Source organism: Hyla sarda, chromosome 4 (genome assembly GCF_029499605.1).
Source record: "Hyla sarda isolate aHylSar1 chromosome 4, aHylSar1.hap1, whole genome shotgun sequence".
Taxonomy (NCBI): Eukaryota; Metazoa; Chordata; class Amphibia; order Anura; family Hylidae; genus Hyla; species Hyla sarda.
Window position 1 is genome coordinate 171,208,622 of NC_079192.1, and position 24,591 is coordinate 171,233,212.

Sequence of the window (24,591 nt, forward strand, 5' to 3'; positions counted from 1 at the left end):
GTCTGTGAACCTGCCTACATTTTAGAAGCATTATTATATATTGGCCTTTATATTGTTGTCTAGGTTGTTGGTATAAATAGAAAGGAGCATACATTATGTATTCTTATTGTTTATAAAATACCAAGTTGTTGATGTTTATTATTTATGTTTGTTAAAATTGTGACAGTTCCAGATGTCGATTATATACTCAGCATATGTTCTTTAGTGTTAGTCATAACATTGGTGTATGTAGTGGCTAAACAAGCAATTTTAAATGCAGGGGGAATTTGGCAATTTACCATAAAAATTTGCGTAAAATACACATTTGACATAGAAAGCTAATGTCTACGCTTTTATCCACATAGTTCTGTCTGACAAGGGTCTTCACTAGTGATATGTCTTGCTTTTAGAGGGAATTCATTATTAAAAATCTCATGTTTCTGTGATAAGCATTCCCTATACTCTTGTGTAATATAGAGATCAGTACCTTTTGTACCTATTTCTATGGCATAATCATTGGGTATTGCCCACCTCTGTGCCTTGGATATGTCTGTATCATATCACTCCCAATGGATGGGCCTTTGATTTAAGCTTAAGCTTTGAAAATCAAATGGTTCTGTTGTAAAACCAAGTCACTATAAGACCTGTATTATTTATACAGTGTTCCTGTACTGTATGCTGTCAAACAGTAAACAAGATCCTTCCTGATATAGAAATTTATCACCATGTTGAAAGCCGTTGACTCACCATGACAACCCCTTCTGCAAATGAAGTCGGTCTGGTGATCAGCCAAATGCTGCGGTTCTGGCTTCTTAACTTTTGGCAATCAATGGAGAATGAATTGGTCATCCATACATTTGTGAGGCAGAGACTGGCGTATTACATGGTGGCCATGATTCACATACATTAGGACATCTATATGCCCTAATAGGGCACATGAAATGAAATTCTCTTAGTGAGACAACCTCTTTAAGGGGTGGAATAAATCAAACACTGCAGAAAATGTAAACATATTTTGTCAGTATTTCACAATGCTTGCTCCTGCAATAGCTGCTGTGTGGAAACAGTTCTAAGCCCAGAAAGTGAATGAAGCATCACTTGCTTTCACAACACAATCAAGTCTCATGTATAAAAACATAGGCCGACATTTATCATTGTCTTTAGATTGTTTTTTGTGTCTACAAAAGGCGCAAAAAAGGCTCAAGCAGGGTTTATTTGCGCCTTTTGGTTTACACATTTCTGCTGATTTTGAGTTGCAATCCACTGATTTTGGCAATACACATGATATGGAAGGGTTTATGAACTGCACCTTTTTGTGAAAAGGTGCAAAAAAGGCGCAAAGCCACTGAAAAGTCTCTAAAACTACACCAGCCCAGACTTAGCTTAGCTTTTTGGTGTATGTGAAGAGAGAAATTTCAGAAAATGTGACCTGCATAAAATTTATTAAATGCCCTGCAACCATTTAATAAATGTGGTGCTCCTTCCCATTACCAGCACACAAAAAAAGGTGTAGAAAAATGCTTCACTTACACTACAATAATAAATGCCGGCGATAATGTATATGGTTAAAATGAAGGAAAGCCTTAAAGAGAACACATTGACCGTGCAGTCTGATCTTCAATCATCATGTTATAGAGCTGTGCAGATTGATAATTAGTTTTATAAGAAAAGATTTAGTAGAACTAGTAATTTATTCATGTAAACATTTCATGATTCTGGGCAAAGGAGTTCAGTGGGCGGTCCTTCTCAGTGATTGACAGCTCTCTGTGTACACCGTCTGAAGGAAGACTTTGACTGACTGATAGGACTCATAAGAACGTATAAGTCCAGAATTATGTGTCCCAGGAGAACAGCCATTCTCCCCTTCCTTTCCACAAACCTTAGATATGACTAGGCTTTAATACAACTGCAGAAGTAGAAGGGCATCAGTTATAATAAGCCCGGCCCTTTAAACAATGCCCCACCTCCTTTACTATCACCTTTACTTCTCAGGATCTCTACAAGACTAATTTAGGAACCTGAAGAAAATCCTGCAGACTGACAAACAATGGGGGCAAGATTATTACGTTTTCTAGAATGAATTCCTAGGTTTTGGGTTCCTTTGTAATACCGATTTATTCCACTGTATCTCATCTCGGCTAGTATATCTTACAGTACTCCCTCTTTATTGAGGCCTTCTACCTGCACTTAACACCTGGTTTATTCTTTATATGCAGAAACATACCACAAAAAGTCATAGACGCTATTACATTTCACCAATTTCATAATGGTGCCCTCATTGTACTGGCAGCATAACTGTGTTTTGGCTGCCCACCTTTATCAAAAGGTAACTCTGTTTTTTTATGATCCTGCAATGTTTAGTTAATATGTATCATACTGTGGGGATCTAGCTGGCCTGTATAATTTCTCATTTCTATGGTACAATACAGCAGCTTGATCCCATAAACTCTATTAATTTCTTCTGTTAGCCGTTTGCCTACACCTCTACACCATGCCCCACACCGATAATGTCTTTTGTCATCACCAGTGAATATTCTATACCAGAACATCTCAACCTTCTTCTACTGAAGTTTTACCAGCTAGAACATGCTGCATGGAGACTCCTATATATCTTAGTTTCTTAGGGGGAGATTTATCAAAACCTGTGCAGAGGAAAAGTTGCCCAGTTGTCCATAGCAACCAATCAGATCGCTTCTTTCATTTTGCATAGGCCTTTTTAAAAATGAAAGAAGAAATCTGATTGGTTGCTATAGGCAACTGGGCAACTTTTTCTCTGCACAGGTTTTGATAAATCTCCTGACCCCAGTATTATATTAAAAGAAATGTATAATTTATGTTACATTTGTTTCCCTAAACCAGAAATTGGTGAAGCCAAGGTAAGACCTGTGCTGCTTATAATTCCTGTCACATTGTCTCCCCACATCTGCCTTAGCGGTGACTGGAGGGTGTCTCAACATTGAGTCCATCCTCACATGTTTAAAAGCAATGCTTTACACACTAGCTTTACCTTGTCTTCAACACCTAATAAAAGGACATTGGCCCTCATTTACTATTGCAAACCTGATATGTTTTGTCGGGTTATGCACCAGATTTTGTCGCATTGCGCCAGAAATTCTGTCTGCGCCAGATTTTGTGCCAGAATTGAAAAAACCCGACTAATTATCCATTTTGCTAAGAAAACCCGGAAAAGGAGCCTGGTCGCCGGGTAAAGGGGCGTGGTCTCCAAAAAGGGGCGTGTTCCTGGCATTTTTACAAAAACCCAACCCACATAGAATGTAAAAGTGTAGGGAAAGGGGAAAATGTAGGGAAACCTTAGTAAATACCGTGGAAAATAAATTGTAGGGAATTAAAACCCACAAAGAAACCTACACTCCACTCTTAGTAAATAAGAGCCATTGTCTTCTACACATGATGTTAAACACTTACAGCATGCTTCTGTGTTCCTAAGTTTGAATGTTACCCCCACTACATTTTAGCCTTCTTTCAGAGGTAGGGGCTCCCAACATATACCTCTAATCGAAATCTGCAACATATCTCTCTGTTTGGACAATGGTATACATTGTCCTCTCTCAGAAGGAAGCCATGGAGAGGATCTGATGATGTAACTGTCTTTATATGGACAGTCTGTAAATAATAACTGAATATACATGGACAGTTACATCATCAGAGCCTGCTCCCCAGGGAAGTCAGCCAGTCTCCCTTCCTCTTTACAAACTCCCTCCTTAGCAATGCTAATGCTGACAACCACTTGACATGTATTCAAATGCTTAATATGTGTCAGGTGACTGCAGTACCTTTAGGAACATGAGAAGAAGTAAGCCCTGCATTTCTGCCCTGTAAGGCTCTATTGATAGTGTCCATAAATGTATCATATACAGTGATCCCCCAACCTGCAATGGCCCCGACATACGATAATTTCAACATACGATGGCCTCTGAGAGGCCATCGCATGTTGAAGGCAGCATCAACATACGATGCTTTTGTATGTCGGGGCCATTACATAAACGACTATCCGGCAGCGCAGACTGCTTCAGCTGCCGCCTGATAACCGTTTAAGGTGCCCCATGTGGTGCGGTGATGGTCACTCACCTGTCCCCGACGTTCCGGACCGTCCTCTTCTGGCTCCGCTACATCGCCGTCGCTCTCCTTCGTTGTCATCACGTCGCCGCTCACGCCGTCCCGTCATCCAATAGGTGCGGCGTGCGCAGCGACGTGATGACGGTGATGAAGAGCGACGATCCCGCCCAGCAGAGACGGTCCGGAGCAGCGGGGACAGGTGAGTATAACTTCGTATACGTTATATTGCACCGATCCCTCAACATACGATGGTTTCAACTAACGATGGTTCATTTGGAACAAATTACAGTTGTATGTTAAGGGACCACTGTATTCTGCATGGACATTCCGCTGTAGTAGAGTCATACTGATTTCAATAGGAGTGCATATGGTGTAATTTTTGCATCAGATGTTTCTGCTGCGGAAATCCGGATTCCAGGATAGACTTAACTATTCTTTCTGCAGATTTTGCTCAGAAAAGCATTGCTGTCTATGAGACAGCTCATTTCCAAATTGTCCTAGCACCCTGCTAGCACCCTTTCTAATGTGCGGAGTGTCCGTTTATGTTTTCTGGGCACACATTCCTAAAATGTTACTACTGTGTGAACATACCCTTAGCTGGTACCTGCGCCATCACCCATAGGCTAATATGGACATCATGGGAGCTTTCCTGACATACATGCTAAATGTATAAGCAAAGGGGTATTCTAACCATAAACCAAAAATTTTTTATGATAAACACATCATCATAAAAGTCTTTGGAGTTCCTAACTCTTCCTTACAGACAAGAAAAGTAGTGGAAGTAGAAAGCAGACAGAGCGTGCACACTGTTTTCTCCATTATAGTTTGTGTGAGTTATGGGACCCGTCGAGCCGCAGCGAATACACCATAACTGTCTATGGTTGGAATATGCCTTTTACATGAGAAATTATCCTATTAATCTTCAATGCTGAACCTAAAAACATATTACTATTTCTCTTTCATTTTGCTTACCCTTCAATCATCCTGCCTGCACTATGACATGTTTACACTGGCCATAGGGTCTTGAGTCCAGCTTAGATTCTTAGGATGGTATTATAGAAATAGAAAATTTCCATGAAGGTAATATATTTTTGATATCTCTATAAGTAAATTTCTCCACTTCAGTGTTACCATACTTCTTATAATTGTCAGCTGAAAAAATCCCACCTATTGTTATACAAAAGGTGTGGATGATTCCTTTTTGCCTTTTTAAATAAACATGTGTTTGGCAGTTTATAAAATAAGAATTCCATATTTATAAAATATGTATATTGCCTATTTGTTAGACAAAGGAAGAATGGAAGACTGTGGTGCATCGCATGATTTATTCACAAAGCTAACTTTATTTTTTGCACTTGCTATGTGCATTAAAACTGCATGAGAAGATTGCCTCAGCTTCCGTTTTATAATTGATATATTGGGTCATTTACTAAGAGCTTATTGGTTTATGAAACACTTATTTGTGATGTGAACGTCCATGTATTATGAAGGTAATTCCAGTATAAGGATATTTTATAAGCATATTTTAAACATTGGCGTTAGAAGTAATAGTGAAAGTTTAAAAAACAGAACTACCAAAGTGCATGTCCTACCAGATAAGTGTATATTTACCCACATATCTCCTCATTAAGTTAAAATAACATATACTCTGCATGACCAGAAGACATCCCCCTTTTTGCCATTTAGGGATTTGCACTCTATTTGGCTGTAGATTTGAGTTCCATAAATACTCAGTATAGTGTGAGGGTGTTCTAGCTGCTGGTTAATCATCACCTCCCCCATTGGGGCTTTTGACATTGTGTAGCTATTTTTAGACTTTAACCATTGCAATTGAATGAAGAAAAACAACACAGATTTTTTTTAAACCTACATGACTTTTTACATTACCCCTTCAGTGTGGTGACAAGGCTGTTAATCTCACTGCTGTTATTGAGTCCCTGAAAGCCTCATCCATGGTGCACAGCTTATCCTCCATCTCTTTATTTCAGGGTTGGGACCAAAACTTAACAGTTTGCCAGCATTACTCAGAAAGTTACTTCCTTTCCCTTTTTCGCCAATTACAGGAGAGCACAAACTCATTTGGGGTATGAAATACAGATGGCATGTGGAGGGGAGAAAGAAGTTAGTGATTTACTGTGTTATGTGAGCAGAAAGAATCACAGCCCCTCAGCACTCCAGACTGCATTTCCTGATTTTGGACTTCTACCAGGCAAGAAGGAGTCCAAAGTCTGTGCAAGTATCTCCCTACTTCTCCAAAGTCTGTGCAAGTATCTCCCTACTTCTCCAAAGTCTGTGCAAGTGTCTCCCTACTTGTCCAGAACACATTTCCCCGCAAAATGTGTTCTGGACAAGTAGGGAGACACCGTGTGGCAGCTTTTTTAAACCCAAAACATAGAAAACTTCATTTTTTTAAACAAAGTACACTAGAAAGATTTTTTTTTATTTACTATAAGGAATGCAATAGCAAAAATTTGTTTTAATGACAGTGCCTATTTAAGGGTACGTTCACACGTACAGGATCTGCTGCATATTTTGTTCAGCTGATTTTGCTACTTGTTAACTGCAATGGGTAGCAAAAGTAGCTGCAGAAAATATGCAGCAAAAATATGCAGCAGATCCTGTACGTGTGAATGTACCCTAATTGTTGTCAAACTACTCTGACCTTTTACTGCTGTCAGCACAGTGCCAATACACATTTGATCTGAATAGTCAAACCATTTCTGACAGTGTAGGTCAGTGTTTTCCAAGCAGGGTCCTCATGTACCCCCAACAGGTCCTGTTTTCAGGATTTCCTTCACAGGTGTTGTTACTATGGTCATTGCATCAGTCATCGCTACAGTTATATCACCTGTGAAAGACTAAGGAAATCCTGAAAACATGACCTGTTGGGGTATTTGAGGAACGCACTTGGCAAACACTGGTCAAGGTGATAGAGATACTTTTGCATAAGGGACCTTTCTAATTTCAGCATAAAAATTTGCATGTTTTCAGCACCAAAATCTATGTGAATTCTACTCTGACAAAAGCCCCACTATCTGCCATAGTCTTCATGGCACTGATCTTTCCAACATGGTTTAGAAAGTGACCTGTCATTTATTGACTCATGCAAAGATGTGCCAAGTTTATCAAAAGACCTGAGCCACTGTGAAAAAAGCGACAAATTTCCACATGTAAACAGCCAGGATGCGAATTAGCCCCATTGTATGGGGCTAATCTGTGTCCAAAACCATGGTGAAATCCATGGCATAGAGAGTGAGAATCTGTGTCAGAAATCGGAGGGTATGCACAGAGCCTAACACCTTTTCACAGCGTTGTCAGGCAACAAGGGGGAGATTTCTCAAAACCTGTGTAGGGGAAGAGTGGTGGGGTTGCCCATAGCAACCAATCAGATTACTTCTTTCATTTTTCAGAAGCCTTGTTAAACATGAAAGACATAAACTGATTGGTTGCTATGGGCAACTGCACCACTCTTCCTCTACACAGGTTTTTATAAAGCCCCCCATGTCCTTACCAACAAGCCTTAGGCTATGAAATGGAATTTCCGTCCCGGAAACATATGACACGGAAATTTCACCATGTGCACATCGCAGCAGAATCCCATTGAATTCAACTGGACTCTGCTGCAGCGGAATTTCCGTGCCGAATTCCAATGCGGAATCCCGCATGGAAATTCCAACGTGTGGAAATGAGCTTAGATTACACAAACCTTTTGAATTCGGGTAGAAAAACCTTTTACTTATAGAAAACTGGCACTGAGCTGAGTGCAGAGAAGGCTTTCAGGACTTGTCAAGATTTACAAACAGGCTTTCTATTTCTCATTTTGTCAGATTCTATACATTACTATAACAATACACATAGGTAGACAGAAAATCTATTTAAATCAGCACATTATGTTATGTTAGGGGAATTTTCAATATTATATCTGAAAATGTATTTACATGTATAGTAAAAATACATGGAGGAAAGTAGCTACAGTGTTCGTATTCTGTATAGAACAAACACTGTGCTTACCGTCACGCCATGTGTTAATTCATCCTCCTTTTTCCCAGACTAAAGTTCCTTGTCTGTAATTATCGTTAATCGTCTAATTGCCCTGTCTGCAATGGAATAGCAGAAGAGGAGGGGGACGTGTCTTTGTTTACATCTCTAATGTGCAGCAAAGGTGGAGCAAAGCGTTTAGAAAGGGCTCCTGACGGCCATGCTGCAGCTCTCTCTTACTATAGCTATTTAATGCTATGAACTTTATCATTGTATGTTGTGTATTAGGCATTTATGTCTATATAATCTATATGCTCTACATGCATAATCCAAGAACTGCTGGACAAAAATGTTATGCAACTAAACATAAGTCTCAGTACTGCAGACTATGTTGGGATCATCTTCTGGGTCTATTCTAGGATTAGTTACACAATTGTCAGCCTTACAAATTAGATATATAAGTTTCTATATATAGGAAAGCAGATCAGATCACCCTTAGTTGCCCTACATAACTAAAGTACTGTATATAATAGGTTACAGCATGTCTTTGTTTTACCTTGCCTAACATAACAGTGACAACAATGAAATCTTAGTTTGTAGTGCACTAGATCTGCCTACACTGCCCACACATGATGTACTTAGATGCACCTGCCAGCCAACAGACACCCTGCAAATAGATTAATGCATAAACAGCTTAGTTCTTGTCCTCCTTACATTGTTCATAATGTTTGAGTCTTTTTCATGCAACGTAATAAACTTGTGCTGTGGCTTACTCCTACTAGTTATTATCACCTGAGTGATGTGCCGCTTTCCATCCCTTTGGTAGCTTATATTGTCATACTGTTCTCATAATGTCATTTATCACTATCACTTTCTATGATTGAGTTATATAACTTTTTTCCTGTGCTGGCAGGGCCATAAAGTAGCGTTAGTCCTGTATTACATCTACAGATGGCCAAATGTAACTTCAGCTGTAGTCCATCCTTGATCTTGTCCAGGTAGTCATAAGCTATTGAGAGACAGTCAATCCATTTGCTTTTTACACTTTAATGTAGATATATATAATATTAAAAACATGGTTGATGAATAGTTAAGCCTGTCTCATTTTTAATTAGATGTGTGTTATAATATATACTGTGAAAATGTTTCATCATTAAATTTAATCTCTCCAGAATGGCTGGCAATAATAATCCAATTTACTTTATTGTAGAATCCAATGTTCGATTGGGTGCCGTAATCTTGATTTTACATTGTCTTTTAAATGTAGTGGTCTTTTTAATGTAAGTACTAATTTGTCTTATTCTTTCTAGGTGAGTCCAAGGTCCAGTATGATTCTCCCGCTGCCTCCCTGCCTGTGTCCCATCCTCTTGCTTGTAGTGGGCTCCTACCTGTCTGGCTCGGCCTCAGGTTGTCCCCAACGCTGTGATTGCTCCGCTCAGGATCGTTCTGTTCTGTGCCATCGTAAGCGACATCTCCAGGTTCCTGAAGGCATCCCCTCTGACACACGTCTGCTGGACCTAAGCAAAAATCGCATTAAGACACTTAACCAGGACGAGTTTTCTGGCTTTCCTTATTTGGAGGAGTTGGAACTTAATGAGAACATTGTGTCTATCATTGAACCAGGCGCCTTCAATGGTCTCTTCAATCTACGTTTCCTAGGGCTGAGAAATAATCGTCTAAAATTGATTCCACTAGGTGTATTCACAGGACTTAGCAACCTTACACAACTTGACATTAGTGAGAACAAAATTGTTATTCTTCTGGATGACATGTTCCAGGACCTGTATAACCTCAAATCTCTGGAAGTAGGAGATAATGATTTGGTGTACATTTCTCACCGTGCCTTCCGTGGACTCAACAGTCTGGAAGAGCTGACATTGGAAAAATGCAACCTCACTTTGGTGCCCACAGAGGCTTTGTCCCACCTTCACGGTCTGATCTCTGTACGGTTAAGGTACCTCAATATCAATGTCATTCGTGATTATTCTTTTAAAAGGTTATTTCGACTGAAAAGCTTAGAGGTAGCCCACTGGCCATATTTGGACACAATGACATCCAATAGCCTGTATGGGTTGAATTTAACTTCTTTATCTGTTACTCATTGCAATTTGAGCAGTATACCATATGTGGCAATCAGACATCTGGTTTATCTTCGATTTCTTAATCTTTCATATAACCCAATCTCATCTGTGGAAGGATCCATGTTGCATGAATTGCTCAGACTTCAGGAGTTTCATCTGGTAGGTGGACAACTGGCTGTAGTGGAACCCTATGCCTTCCGAGGTCTTAACCATTTGCGAGTTCTGAATGTCTCCTCTAATCTTCTCAGTACACTGGAGGAATCTTCCTTTCATTCTGTGGGTAACCTGGAGACACTAATTTTAGACCACAACCCCTTGGCTTGTGATTGTCGCCTATTATGGATCTTCCGGCGACGTTGGCGTCTCAATTTTAATCGACAGCAGCCATCCTGTGCAAGTCCAGAATATGTGCAAGGGAAGGAGTTTAAAGATTTTCCTGATGTCCTACAGCCTAATTACTTCACTTGCCGACGTGCAAGAATCCAAGATAGAAGTCCACAAGTGGTACATGTAGATGAAGGCCATACTGTACACTTTTACTGCCGGGCAGATGGTGATCCACCACCAACTATACTGTGGCAGTCCCCACGAAAGACTTTCATCACCAGCAAAAGCAATGGGCGTCTGACTGTGTTTCCAGATGGAACATTAGAGGTACGTTATGCCCAGATACAAGACAATGGGACTTACCACTGTGTGGCAGGTAATGCTGGTGGCAATGATACTTCATTAGCTCACCTACATGTACGCAGTTATTCTCCAGATTGGCCTCACCAACCTAACAAGACCTTTGCCTTCATCTCAAACCAGCCGAATGAAAGTGATGTCAACAGCACTCGTGCAAGTGTTCCATTTCCATTTGATATTAAGACTTTAATCATTGCAACCACAATGGGCTTTATATCCTTCTTGGGGGTGGTTTTGTTCTGCTTGGTCCTTCTTTTTCTTTGGAGCAGGGGCAAAGGAAACACCAAACACAACATTGAGATTGAGTATGTGCCACGAAAGTCTGATGCTGGACTCTCTTCTGCAGATGCTCCTCGCAAGTTTAATATGAAGATGATCTGATATTGGTCGAGCACTGGGGAAGGTGAGGGATGGAGTTATATGGGCAGTTAGTGGAATGCACAAAGCCTGTTCTCATCCTACCTTCCCTAAGCAGCTGTTTAAATAAAACCAACATGACTTTTTTAAGGGAAGCAATGGTAACAGGGATTCACTCTCCTGTTGTTTTTGATCCATGGACTTTGTATGTTTGGGGAATGACCTTTGCACTTTTAACCTTGTGAGTTTGATCCCCAAGACTTCCCCACATCTAAAAGAAATGCCCCCTGGTCCATACCAACAATTCATTTGTTGATATGGCCTTCATGAGGCTAGGTCGTGTTGAAAGAATATAATAAAAAAAAGAAAGAGTTGGTAAATTTACAGAGTGAAGCACGTGGTGTTGAGAGTGTGGGAGGCCAAGAGACTCAAACTGAACTTTGACCTCTGTATCTTCTCCTGATTTCAATACCTGTGATTTTTATGAAAAAAAATAAATAAATAACAATATTATTGAAAAAAATTAAAGAAAAACTGTAAAACTCTAAAAAGTTATCTTATTTTAAAAACTACATTAATGTGTTGTCTGTTTCATGGCATTTGAGGTTTATTGATTAAATCTGCTGTCTGAAGACATTTAAGTAAAGCAATAGAAATTGAGGTTTTATGAAGTATAAATGTTAAAAACTGTATGAATATTTGCATTGTTTACAAACTAGTGTCCCCCCCCCCCCCCCCCCTATACTGGTCCTGAGGACTGCCTAGCTGTACATGTGACCTCATACCCTGGATTTTTTTGTATGTCTGCTAAAATACTTCACTTGAACAGTTAAAGTGTTACTGTCATCAAAAACAACTTTTGCCATGTTGTTCAGACATGTAAAAAGTCGTTGATCGCATCGAGTCTAACTTCTTAGACTAGCTGCAATCGTTATTAGCCAGGGAACAGGCTGCGTTACGCTCCACATTCCGGCCAGCCATAAGATACCATTTTATCTCTGCATATACTTCTAAGGAGCACAATGCTGCACCCTTTCTCGACTAATATCTCATGTTTGCAGTGGGTCTAAGGAGGGAGACCTGATGCAATCTACAACTTTTGGCATGCCTGAGCAATATGTCAAAAATTGCTTTTAATGGCAGTATCACACAGTTAAGTGAGCTGTGTCCTTTTGGCCTCAAATATTAATTTACAGGCTATATTCACACACAGGCTACATTCACACACTGTAAAATCAACACAAAAACTGCAGTAAAATAGGTGTAAAAAGCTGGCTTTTTTAAAATAATGTGTTATATTAATGTCTATGAAAAAGCAGGCATCATTGCACACATTTTTTAAAACAACGTCTGTAATTCCAGCGTTGGAAATACAGCCATGTTTTTATACAGTGTGTGCACTGACTGAAGCTTTTCCATATCTTTTAATATAACACATTATTAAATTTAAAAAGGCAGCTTTTTACTGCTATTTTACTGATATTCTTATTATTTTGATATTACAGTGCGTGAACATAGCCTCAGCTAAATTTTGGACACATATACAAAGCTGTAAATACAATAGCTACATATTGATTTAATGAGACTTTCAAAGAAATGAGGAGCAAACTCCAAGTCTGAAGGATTTATCCATCAGGTTTTAAGTGATGCACATAATAACATACAGGGGCTATCAATACATATATAAGGCCATTTTAATGTAGTTTTTTAGATCCTTTGTCTTTCCCCACCTATTTCACGACCAATTGTTGGCATCAGTTCCAGTGGCAGATTTGATACCTCTATACTGTCTGTTCTTAATGGGAAGAGTACTCAGGTTCACACCCCATTGTCAAGAGTTATGACCTCCCTCTTGTCAGTACATGAACACAGTTGCAGTTTGTGGAAGGTCATGTGGCTAGTCCCCACAAGGTTGTGAAACTAAGAGCTTTTCCCTTTGAGAATTGAGCAGTGATGTACACCCACTTGACAAACCTTGGGCCAACTAATAGCTGGAGAATTGCGGGAAGTGAAAGACTAAGCGTCTAAATCTGTGATGGACCAATAGCTCAAGTTTTTTTTTAAAGAGGCCATAGGCACTAGAATAGTGGGGAGTGTCATACATTGTGTAAAATATGTACAAAGTTAGCACAGAAATACATACATCTTCAGACAACATATATATAAAATAGGTGCACATCATAAAGAACATACTGAATACCAGAAAGCTACAGCTATTTTTGCCAAAAAAAACTTGAATATCGTGATAAAAAATATATTATTTATATTAAGTATTATATGCTGATAAAATCTAAGTAAAAGTTACAGTAAATAATCCTCTTTTAGTCTCTTGTCTCCCCAATTCATTTATCGCACAATTTAAAGGGATACTCCGGCCCTAATACGTCTTATCCCCTAACCATGGGTGCGGAATGACAGATTGTGGGGGTACCCAGTGGCGAGACCCCCGCGATCATGCATCTAATCCTACATCCCTATCGTTTGGATAGGGAATAAGATTTATTAGAGCCGGAGTACCCCTTTAAAGAGAACCTGTCAGGTCCCCGGGTCCTCACACACCGGCCCCAGGACTTTACAGGTGAGGAGACCACCATTCCGATGCTGCATAGAGGTTAAAATAAATTTGAATGGTGCACCGTGGCTGGTATCCATTCATGGAAGGGAGGGGACATCACGGCTTCAGTCACAATTGATGCATAGTCCTCCCAGTAGTCAGGCTTGATTGACAGTCTAAGTGCAGAGGGAGCCCGACACAGAGGCTGTCAATAAAGCCTAACTGAGGGGAGAAGTATGTAGTGAGAGTGGCTGGAGATACCGTGTCCTCTCCCCCAGTGACTGGATACCAGTCATGGGTCACCATTTTAAGTTCAATTAAACCTCTATGCAGCATCGCTTAGAACAGAGAAGAACAGCCTCAGAATGCTGTTTCCTCTTCTTGGCAGGTCCTCGGATCGGTGGGTGACCTAACAGGTTCTCTGTAAGGGCACATTCCCTCCTGGCGTATACGCAGCGTATTTCACGTTGCGCAAAATATGCAGCAGCAGCGGGAAATATGATGCGTATCCCTCTCTCGCCGTACACACAAGGCTTTCCAGAGGCAGCCCTATATGTGTAGTGAGTTTTAGAGGCGGGGCCGTGTGCTACACACATAGTGCTGCCGCCGGAGAGCCTTGTGTGTATGGTGAGCGAGGGATACGCAGCGTATTTCCCGCTGCTGCCGCAGATTTTGCGCAACATGAAATACACTGCCCATACGCCAGGTGGGAACGTACCCTCAAAACAGTTTTGTAGTATTTTCTTATAATGTAATAATAATAAAACTGTTATTAGGCCGGTGTCGCTATTGGGTAAATTCTATTGATTGTGGCATTTCTTCTCAAAATAGACTGCACCCATTGTTTACCTGAAAGCCATTATTTGTGGCTTTTTTATTCAGTTTGGGTGCAGATTGTTTTCACTGGTGTTTTTATCTAAAGGCAGCATGCTATAGGTAGGCCATTTTTAGTTTTGGAGGCGGTGCCGTGTGCCAGTGTGACTGTGACGTGCGGCTCCGCCTCCCAAACTCACTAAACACATAGGGCTGCAACCGGAAAGCCTTGTGTGTATGGTGAGCGAGGGATATGCAGCGTATTTCCCGCTGCTGCCGCAGATTTTGCGCAAAGTGAAATACACTGCGTATACGCCAGGTGGGAACGTACCTTATAATGTAATAATAATAAAACTGTTATTAGGCTGGTGTCGCTATTGGGTAAATTCTATTGATTGTGGCGTTTCTTCTGAAAATAGACTGCACCTATTGGTTACCTGAAAGCCATTATTTGTGGCCTTTTTATTCAGTTTGGGTGCAGATTGTTTTCACTGGTGTTTTTATCTAAATGGAGCATGCTATAGGTAGGCCATTTTATTTAGGCAGATTGTGGTGTTTTTCACATTTCAAAGAGGAATCATTAAATCACCTGATGTATAAGTCACATGGTTTATGATAGGAATGACTCTAAATAAAAATCCCATCAAAACCGCAGTCATTGAAACACACTAGAGGAGATTTATGAAAAAGCGTAACGAAAACCTGTCTTTGTTGCCCATAACAACCAATCACAGCGCAGATTTAATTTTGTATTTTGCTCTAAAATATGAAAACAGTGCTTTGACTGGTTGCTATGGGCAACAAACAAAGACAGCTTTCCTAAATCTGTAACACTGCTTGAAAAAAAAATCTGTAAAAGGTGTTGGAGAAAACATATCTACCATCCAAAACAAATCAGTTTTTTTAGGCCAAAAAAGGGGCACAGAGGGGGAGATTTATCAAAAACTGTGCAGAGGAAAAATTGCCCAGTTGCCCATAGCAACCAATATCATAGCTTCCTTCATTTTTCTCTTTAAAAATTAAAGAAGCAAGCTGATTGGTTGCCATGGGCAACTGGACAACTTTTATCTGCACAGGTTTTGATAAATCTCCACCAAAGAGTTTGTGAAGAAGGCTTATGCACACCTGCAAAAATCATGTAAAAAACCCATACAAGAAAACATGTCATAAACTGCTGTTTTGCCTAAAAAAAAAAACATCTTCCATTGGGAAATGTTTAAAAACTGGCGGGTTTTCAATAAACCTTACTGGGAGGAAACAAAACGCACAGAAAAGAGTAACCAGTCACATTTCGGTCCAGTTTCGCACGCAAGCTCCCAGTGAAATCAATGTGATGACGCTTTAAAGGGAATCTGTCACACTGAGAAAAAAGTCCAATCTTAGTTTTATGGGAAATGTTCCAGGTTATCAGATCACTTACTCAGGTAAATCTCAGCGCATTTTGGGCTAAGTAGTCCAGAGGGCGGTCATACTCCATGACTGGCAGCTATCTGTATATAAATGTGCATAGGGAGAGGGAGTTGTCAATCACTGAGTAGGACCACCACCGCTTGCTAATTCTTTGCTAAGTAGCTGCCTGCAAATTGGAAAAAAAAAATAATATTTAGAAAAAAAAGCCACAAAAACCGCATCATGAAGCACCACAATACTGTTTTCTTTTTATTTTTTCATGCTGAAAACATGCTACAAAAAGTATGCCTGAAGTATATCTACAGGCCAGGTTTACATGAGCATATTACAGACACATTTTTGTGCCCCTTATCACAGCCAAGTGTCCCAGACCAAACACAAGTCATTGACCTGCACTAATAGCATAATAGGTCCCCACAGTCAGGTTGGGACACTTTGCCATAATATTGGTGTAACAATGTGCTTGTAATCAGGGCCCATTCTAGGGTCTGGATGCTTAGGTGCAGGATTTTTTCGTGCTCTATTGGGGGTGTGCCGATCTCATTAGTCCCTCCCCTTTATACCTGTCTCCTCCCCTGTACAAAAGATAATTTTCTATTATAATACTGTATACTTCTACATAAATCATGCAATTCCCAAATAACACCAGTTTACAGAGACCAATATTACCAATAATATCAGTATGCATGATGAAATATTAGCTCCATAACATTACCATCATACTGTTACTGACCAAATCCTGTATACTGAGACCAACATCAGCAATAATATCGCCACACCAGAACCACAAATTACCACCATGTAATGACTATTACAACCCGACGGCTGCTTATTAAAATCCAATATATTCAGACCAATATTTCCCCATATAGTGACCATTTAGTGATAGATATCATCTCTATACAGGCTCTACAGCCATATAAGTGATTCCGTTTTCTTCCAGTGTCTCACTAGTGACATCTTCCTTGTTCAAAACTGTTCACTTTTCTGTGTCCCCATGTAGTTTTAGGCCCCCAACACTGTGCCCCTATATAGTATAAATGGGTTTTTACAATCATATATGGTGGTGTGTTTTATGTTGTTACATCTGTAACATGCATTTATTTCTCTTATTTTTTGAAGCCTATGCTACCTTTTAAATAGGCTTACTCTTAAGCCCATTTTGCCACGTATAAATCAGGCCCTTTTTTATGGAAAGCTAGACCCACTTTCCTCTAAGGCTAATTTCCTTTTTGACTATTTTTTATTAAATATGTCTAATAAACACATGGGTCAGTTTTTTGGTACAAATTGTGCCAACATTATTTTGCACACACTTCTATATATCTCCCCCTTTGTCTATATTCTTTTCAGTACCGTAATTCACCATATACTTATACCTATATATATAATTCTGACGCATTTCAATAATTATTTTGGGAAACTTTGGCTTTTCATTCAGTTTTTAGAGCCAAATCTAGAAGTGGATTCAGAAGAAAGAAGAGATATACAGTAAAGACTTCTCATTCATGCTGCACCCACTTCTGGCTTTGGTTCAAGCGCTGCATCAAAAACTACCTCAAAACACTATTGCCCACATTTACTATGCCTGCTGCACAGGAATGTTGGCATTACCTGTGCCAATTGTAGCAAATTAAATTAGAGACACATTTAATATTGTTTGTGCCAGAAGGAATGGTAAAATATGCCACACTCAACACTGTCCATTTTCACGCACCAAAAGGGTTGTATATATGGATTTACAAAGTCGACTAGACACTTTTTTGTCACATAAAAGTCACATATTATAAGATACAATAAACTTCCCGAAGCCCTATTTATGGCTCTTTCACACACATGGGAGAGATTTATCAAAACCTGTCCAGAGGAAACGTTGCTGAGTTAGGCCTTTTCAAAAATGAAAGAAGCGATCTGATTGGTTGCTATGGGCAAATCAGCAACTTTTCCTCTGGACAGGTTTTGATAAATCTCCCCCATTATTTTTAGTGCTTTTAAAAGCTTGTAAAAAAGCTATAAATGTTTCCATGGTATTTTTACAAGCATTTTTGGTGCTGTATTTTTATATATAAGAACATTTTGTATATGTGTTTTTGTCTGGTGCCTTTAAAATTCTATAGTGAACCCTATGAGAATTGCAAGAAAAAGTGCCAGACCCAGACGATGAAGCATTTTGGGGGAAAAAATGCCACTGACCTGAAAATGCCACGTGCAAAATGTTTTTATGTAAAAAAAAAATTTATCTTTCACTATAGACTTTAAAGTAATATACAGCAGCAGCATTGTTGCAAAAAATAAAACTCTATTAGAAACACCGCCAAGTGCTGCATGTAAATACAACCTAGAATAGCTGTTATGTGCTGTGTTGATTTTGAACAGAACTGGCTTCATTACGTTTTTACATAATTGATTATTATCATATATATATATATATATATATATATATATATATATATATATATATATATATATAATAGAAAATAATTGCAGCACTCTTAAAAATATTGCAACTGTGGTGCCAGCACCCACACCTGATTAAAGTCCATTCAGATAGAAAAAACGCCAAGGATGCAGCACTCCAAAAATAGAAAGTGGTTTATTTTCTCATCTTCAGTGAAGCAACGTTTCTGCTCCTATGGAGCCATTTTCAAGCTTGAAAATGGCTCCATAGGAGCAGAAACGTTGCTTCACTGAAGATGAGAAAATAAACTACTTTCTATTTTTGGAGTGCTGCATCCTTGGCGTTTTTTCTATCTATCTATCTATATATATATATATATATGTGTATATATATATATATATATATATATATATACAGTCATGGCCGTAAATGTTGGCACCCCTGAAATCTTTCTAGAAAATGAAGTATTTCTCACAGAAAAGGATTGCAGTAACACATGTTTTGCTATACACATGTTTATTCCCTTTGTGTGTATTGGAACTAAACCAAAAAAGGGAGGAAATAAAGCAAATTGGACATAATGTCACCAAACTCCAAAAATGGGCTGGACAAAATTATTGGCACCCCCTTACAAAATTTTGGAAAAATAAGATTGTTTTAAGCATGTGATGCTCTTTTAAACTCACCTTGGGTAAGTAACAGGTGTGGGCATTATAAAAATCTCACCTGAAAGCACATAAAAAGGAGAGAAGTTCACTTAGTCTTTGCACTGCATGTCTGTGTGTGCCACACTAAGCATAGACAACAGAAAGAGGAGAAGAGAACTGTCTAAGGACTTAAGAACCAAAATTGTGAAAAAATATCAACAATCTCAAGGTTACAAGTCCATCTCCAGAGATCTAAATTTGCCTTTGTCCACAGTGCGCAACATTATGTCGAAGTTTGCAACCCATGGCACTGTAGCTAATCTCCCTGGGCGTGGACGGAAGAGAAAAGTTGATGTAAGGTGTCAATGCAGGATAGTCCGGTTGGTGGATAAGCAGCCCCAAAAAAGTTCCAAAGATATTCAAGCTGTCCTGCAGGCTCAGGGAGCCTCAGTGTCAGCGCAAACTATCCATCAACATTTAAATGATAAGAAACTCTATGGCAGGAGACCCAGGAGGACCCCACTGCTGGCACAGAGACATAAAAAAGCAAGACTACATTTTGCCAAAATGAACTTGAGTAAGCCAAAATCCTTCTGGGAAAACATCTTGTGGACAGATGAGACCAAGATAGAGCTTTTTGGTAAAGTACATCATTCTATTGTTTAATGAATATGGAATGAGGCCTACAAAGAAAAGAACACAGTACCTACAGTGAAATATGGTGGAGGTTCAATGATGTTTTGGGGTTGTTTTGCGGCCTCTGGCACTGGGTGCCTTGAGTGTGTGCATGAGGTTGCAAGGTACAGCCCAGTGTCAGAAAGCTGGGTTTGCGTCCGAGATCTTGGGTCTTCCAGCAGGACAATGACCCCGAACATACATCAAAAAGCACCCAGAAATGGATGGCAACAAAGCGCTGGAGAGTTCTGAAGTGGCAGCAATGAGTCCAGATCTAAATCACATTAAATACCTGTTGAGAGATCTTAAAATTGCTTTAAGGAAAAGGCGCCCTTCCAATAAGAGAGGCCTGGAGCAGTGTGCAAAGGAAAAATGGTCCAACATTCCGGCTGAGAGGTGTAAGAAGCTTATTGATGGTTATAGGAAGCAACTGATTTCATTTTTTTTTCCCAAAGGGTGTACAACCAAATATTAAGTTAAGGGTGCCAAGGAATAAACATGTGTATAGCAAAACATGTGTTACTGCAATCTTTTTCTGGTAGAAATACTTAATTTTCTTGACAAATTTCAGGGGTGTCAAACAATAATTTAAGGGTTATATGAAAAGTTACAGCATCCACCTAGATGTGTTAAATAAATGTTGTATGGGTGATGGTTCCACAAGTCTTGTCAACTCACGACAGTTACCTTCTTTTAGTGTTCTTTACTTGAATTAAATGGGTTATCCAGGAATAGAAAAACAGAGCAAATTTTCTTCAAAAACAGCTCCATGTCTGTCCCCAGGTTTTGTATGTTTTTGCAACTTGGCTATATACACTTCAAACAACTGAGCTGCAGAACCACACCCAACCTGGAGACAGACAGGGAGTGGTTTCTGAAAGAAATTTGCTCTTTTTTTCTATTCATGAACAACCCCTTTAGGGTCTATTCACAAGTACAGTATTCTGCGCAGATTTGATGTGCAGGATTTCAAGCTGTGCTCAGTTTACATTAAAATCTGCAGCAGAAAATCCTACGCATCAAATCTGCGCAGAATACTGTACATGTGAATAGAACATTAAGAAGATTTATGAGACTGCTTTTAATGGTTTACAATATCTAGAAACAGTGCAGCCTTTTTACCCTTGAACCCTTATAAGCTTTCTTTTCAGAGATGGAGAAATAAAGGCTTCGGCCTTTGGGAGTATCTCATCAGACTTCAGGCTATAGGAAGCTTTTCCAGCTGTCTTAGGTGTGAACGCTGTTCCATCTGAGGAAAATGAATTTCTTTCCCTTTGCAGAGGACCTGGAGATTATACCATTCTGCACCACCTAAGAGCATGCACGTAGGGCTTTGAACATGTTTAGATAACATGAAACAGTATAGGATCATGGGTTTGAGGAGCCCTAAGGTAAGTGAACCTTGTCACAAGTACAGTACATGACATTTTCATATCTTGGTAAGCTGCAGGTAAAAGCTATTACATTCCTGTGAGATAGAGGAAAACATCATCACAGATGAGCGACAGTAAATGGGACACAAGAACAGCAGAATAGCAGAGGGAGATGCTAGCTAACACTAGCACAGATTGGAAGCATTTGACATAAACATAACATTGGTGGGATGGGAGGGAACAATATTGGAGATGGATCAAAGGAAGAACGATTGCGAGCTAAGAGAAGGTCACCATAACAGGTGGATGACAGAACGTTGTCAGAGATGAAATGGGGTGGAAGCTTATCACAGATGGGTAAAAGCAGAGGAAATGCTATCATACATACATGGATAAAACGGGAACACTTGTTTAACTGGGTGACATCTGGGGAACTGGGGATACAGGTTAACAAAGGTGAAATGTAAGGAAATGCCACCAAAGCTTTTTAAGATGCGGTAATAGTGTCATAGTTAGTAGAAGGCAAAGAAATTCTAGCAGAGCTTGATGAGATAAGTGATTATTATTATTAAAAATGGCTAAGACACAGGGGAAGAAGCTTCCAGAACAGGGGAAGATTCAAGGGATGGTATCACAGGAGAATAGAGGCAATGTAATTATGGAGATATAAGGGAAAATATCATACTTTAATGCATAGGAAGTGAATTGATGCTAGGTTGTTTAGCTCACTATGAAGAAATGCTATTTTAGCTAATGTAACAGAGAAACACAAACACTCTTTTCCAGGTAAGATTCATAAGAATGTTGTCATAAATGGAAGAGGTGGAAATAAACTACGGTATGTACTGTGTAAGCCAAATGAGATTTACATAAGCTTTCCTTCAGCTTAGTAAGATGGGAAAGCATTGTGTGATAACCGCAGAAAATAAGAAATATCTTGTCGGCTTAAGAACTGAAAGCATGAGGAAAAGTCACAAAAAGAAACCTGACAAATACATGAATGAACATTTCTTGTGTAAATGTACACATATGAATAGGATGCTATCTGAGGCTAAACTGCCAAGGTATGAAATAAAAGAATTGTATAATAACCGGAGGAAGGAATCTTCTTGTATGGGTTAGAAAGAACACAGAAACTTGAAATCATCTTATACCATGATAAGGATGAAGAGGACCTATGTGGAATATGTAAGTATCCATAGCTGGAATCAGCTTAGGGCTCATTGACCTTGCTGTCCGGTCCCATTACCTCATGCCTGTTTGTTAAATCCGCTCAAGACTTTTGCTAACAGATTTAAGTATGATGTCAATGGCATTGTTTTATAATCCATCGGCATCCGTTTTTTTTATTTTTATGTGAAAAAAAGACAGTGTAGGCTGTATTTTTTTTTCCATAAAAAAAAAAATGGAGGAGAAACATATATTATTAATTCAACAGTAAAGTATATGGGAAATGGATGGTACCTTAATGTCATCCGTTTGACTCAGTTTGCGTCTTTTTTTTACAATCCGTTTTTTGACAATAAAGGATTCAAATGGATGATAAACTGATTGCAAACAGATACCATTTGTCCATTATTTTAAGGGAGCTATGAAAATAGTCTGTTACAATAATGGCATGTGTTTACATCAGTTTACTTCAGTTTGTTTGTCCCTTAAAAGTATGGTCCATTTTGCATCAATAGCGGAGAAAACAAATTATTGCTCTACATAAGGATGGCCTAGACCAGGGGTCTCAAACTGGTGGCCTTCCAGATGTTGCAAAACTTCATCTCCCAGCATTCCCGACAGCCATTAGCTGCAGCAAACGGCTGTCTGGGCATGTCCAGGCATGCTGGGAGTCTGAGACCCCTGGCCTAGACTATAAAAAGATTGCCAAAACCCTGAAACTGAGCTGCAGCATGGTGAGCAAGACCATACCATTATTTCACAGGGCAGGTTTCACTCAGAACAGGCCTTGCCATGGTTGACAAAAGAAGTTGAGTGCACATGATCAGCGTCATATCCAGAGGTTGTCTTTGGGAAGTAGACATATGAGTGCTGCCAGAATTGCTGCAGAGGTTAAAGGGGTCAGCCTGTCAGTACTAAGATTTTACACCACACACTGCATCAAATTAGTTTGCATGGCTGTCATCCCAGATGTAGCATGAGAAAGCCTGCAAAAAGTTTGATGAAGACAAGCAGATTAGGACATAGGTTTGACACCATCTAAGTTTATCTTGGTCACATTGGACCACAGGTTATGCTTTGAGAAACCTGTGTGGAAGCAACCTAGTGAGGGGGTAAAAAGACAAGTGTTTCTTGCCTACAGTCAGGCATAGTGGTGGGGTGTCATGGGCTGGGACTACATGAGTGCTGCTGGCGCTGGGGAGCTACAGTTCATTGAGGGAACCATGAATGCCAACATGTACTGTGACATACTGAAACAAAGCATTATCCCCTCCTTTCAATTACTGGGTCGCAATGCAGTTTTCCAACATGATACTGACCCCACACATCTCCAAGACGACCACTGCCTTGCTAAAGAAGCATTTCTGCAGACCTAAACCCAATGGAGTATCTGTGGGGCATCCAAAAAAAATGAGGGGTAGCACAAGGTCTCTAACATCCACCAGCACTGTGATATCCACATGGAGAAGTGGCAGTGGGATCCAGCAGCAACCTGTGAAGCTCTGGTGAGCTCCATGCCCAAGAAGATTAAGGCAGCACTGGAAAATAATGGTGACCACACAAAATATTGACCCTTTAGGCACAATTTAGACATTTCCCCTTAGGGGTGTACTCACTTTTGTTGCCAAGGTCTAGACATTAATAGCTGTGTGTTAAGAGTGTAATTTCTCAGAGTTGTAACATGAAGGGATATAATAAAATATTCACTGAAATGTGAGGAGTGAACTAACTTATTTGAAATATTCTACCTAATCTGCTAGTTTGCCTATACAGTGGTCCCTCAAGTTACAATATTAATTGGTTCCAGGACAACCATTGAAACATAGAATGTGTCGGCAGATAAGAACATTTTGGCCCATCTAGTCTGCCCAATTATCTGAATCCTATCAATAGTCCAAGGCCCTATCTTATATGAAGGATAGCCTTATGCTTATCCCATGCATGTTTAAACTCCTTCACTGTATTTGCAGCTACCACTTCTGAAGGAAGGCCATTCCATGCATCCACTACTCTCTCAGTAAAGTAATACTTCCTGATATTACTTTTAAACCTTTGCCCCTCTAATTTAAAACGATGTCCTCTTGTGGTAGTTTTTCTTCTTTTAAATATGCTCTCCTCCTTTACCGTGTTGATTCCCTTTATGTATTTAAAAGTCTCTATCATATCCCCTCTGTCTCTTCTTTCTTCCAAGCTATACATGTTAAGGTCCTTTAACCTTTCCTGGTAAGTTTTATCCTGAAATCCATGTACTAGTTTAGTAGCTCTTCTCTGAACTCTCTCAAGAGTATCTATATCCTTCTGGAGATACCGACTCCAGTACTGTGCACAATACGCCAAGTGAGGTCTCACCAGTGTTCTGTATAGCAGAATGAACACTTCCCTCTTTCTACTG

General features: G+C 39.6%; 1 protein-coding gene across 13 annotated transcripts in view; it reads left to right on the plus strand.

Annotated features, from left to right (window-relative positions):
• Positions 1-24,591, plus strand: part of LINGO1 (leucine rich repeat and Ig domain containing 1) — a 490,648-nt gene that overhangs the window by 443,187 nt on the left and 22,870 nt on the right. For 10 of the 13 annotated variants that reach the window (XM_056572727.1, XM_056572728.1, XM_056572725.1 and 7 more), the window contains one exon: positions 9,345-14,895. The exons of 2 other annotated variants lie outside the window; for them this stretch is intronic. In XM_056572727.1, coding sequence (XP_056428702.1) covers positions 9,345-11,183 — 1,839 coding nt within the window. In that variant the 3' untranslated portion in view covers positions 11,184-14,895. Of the gene's footprint in view, positions 1-2,786; positions 2,856-9,344; positions 14,896-24,591 lie in introns of those variants that run through there. One more of the 13 variants, XM_056572730.1, reaches the window with a different exon arrangement.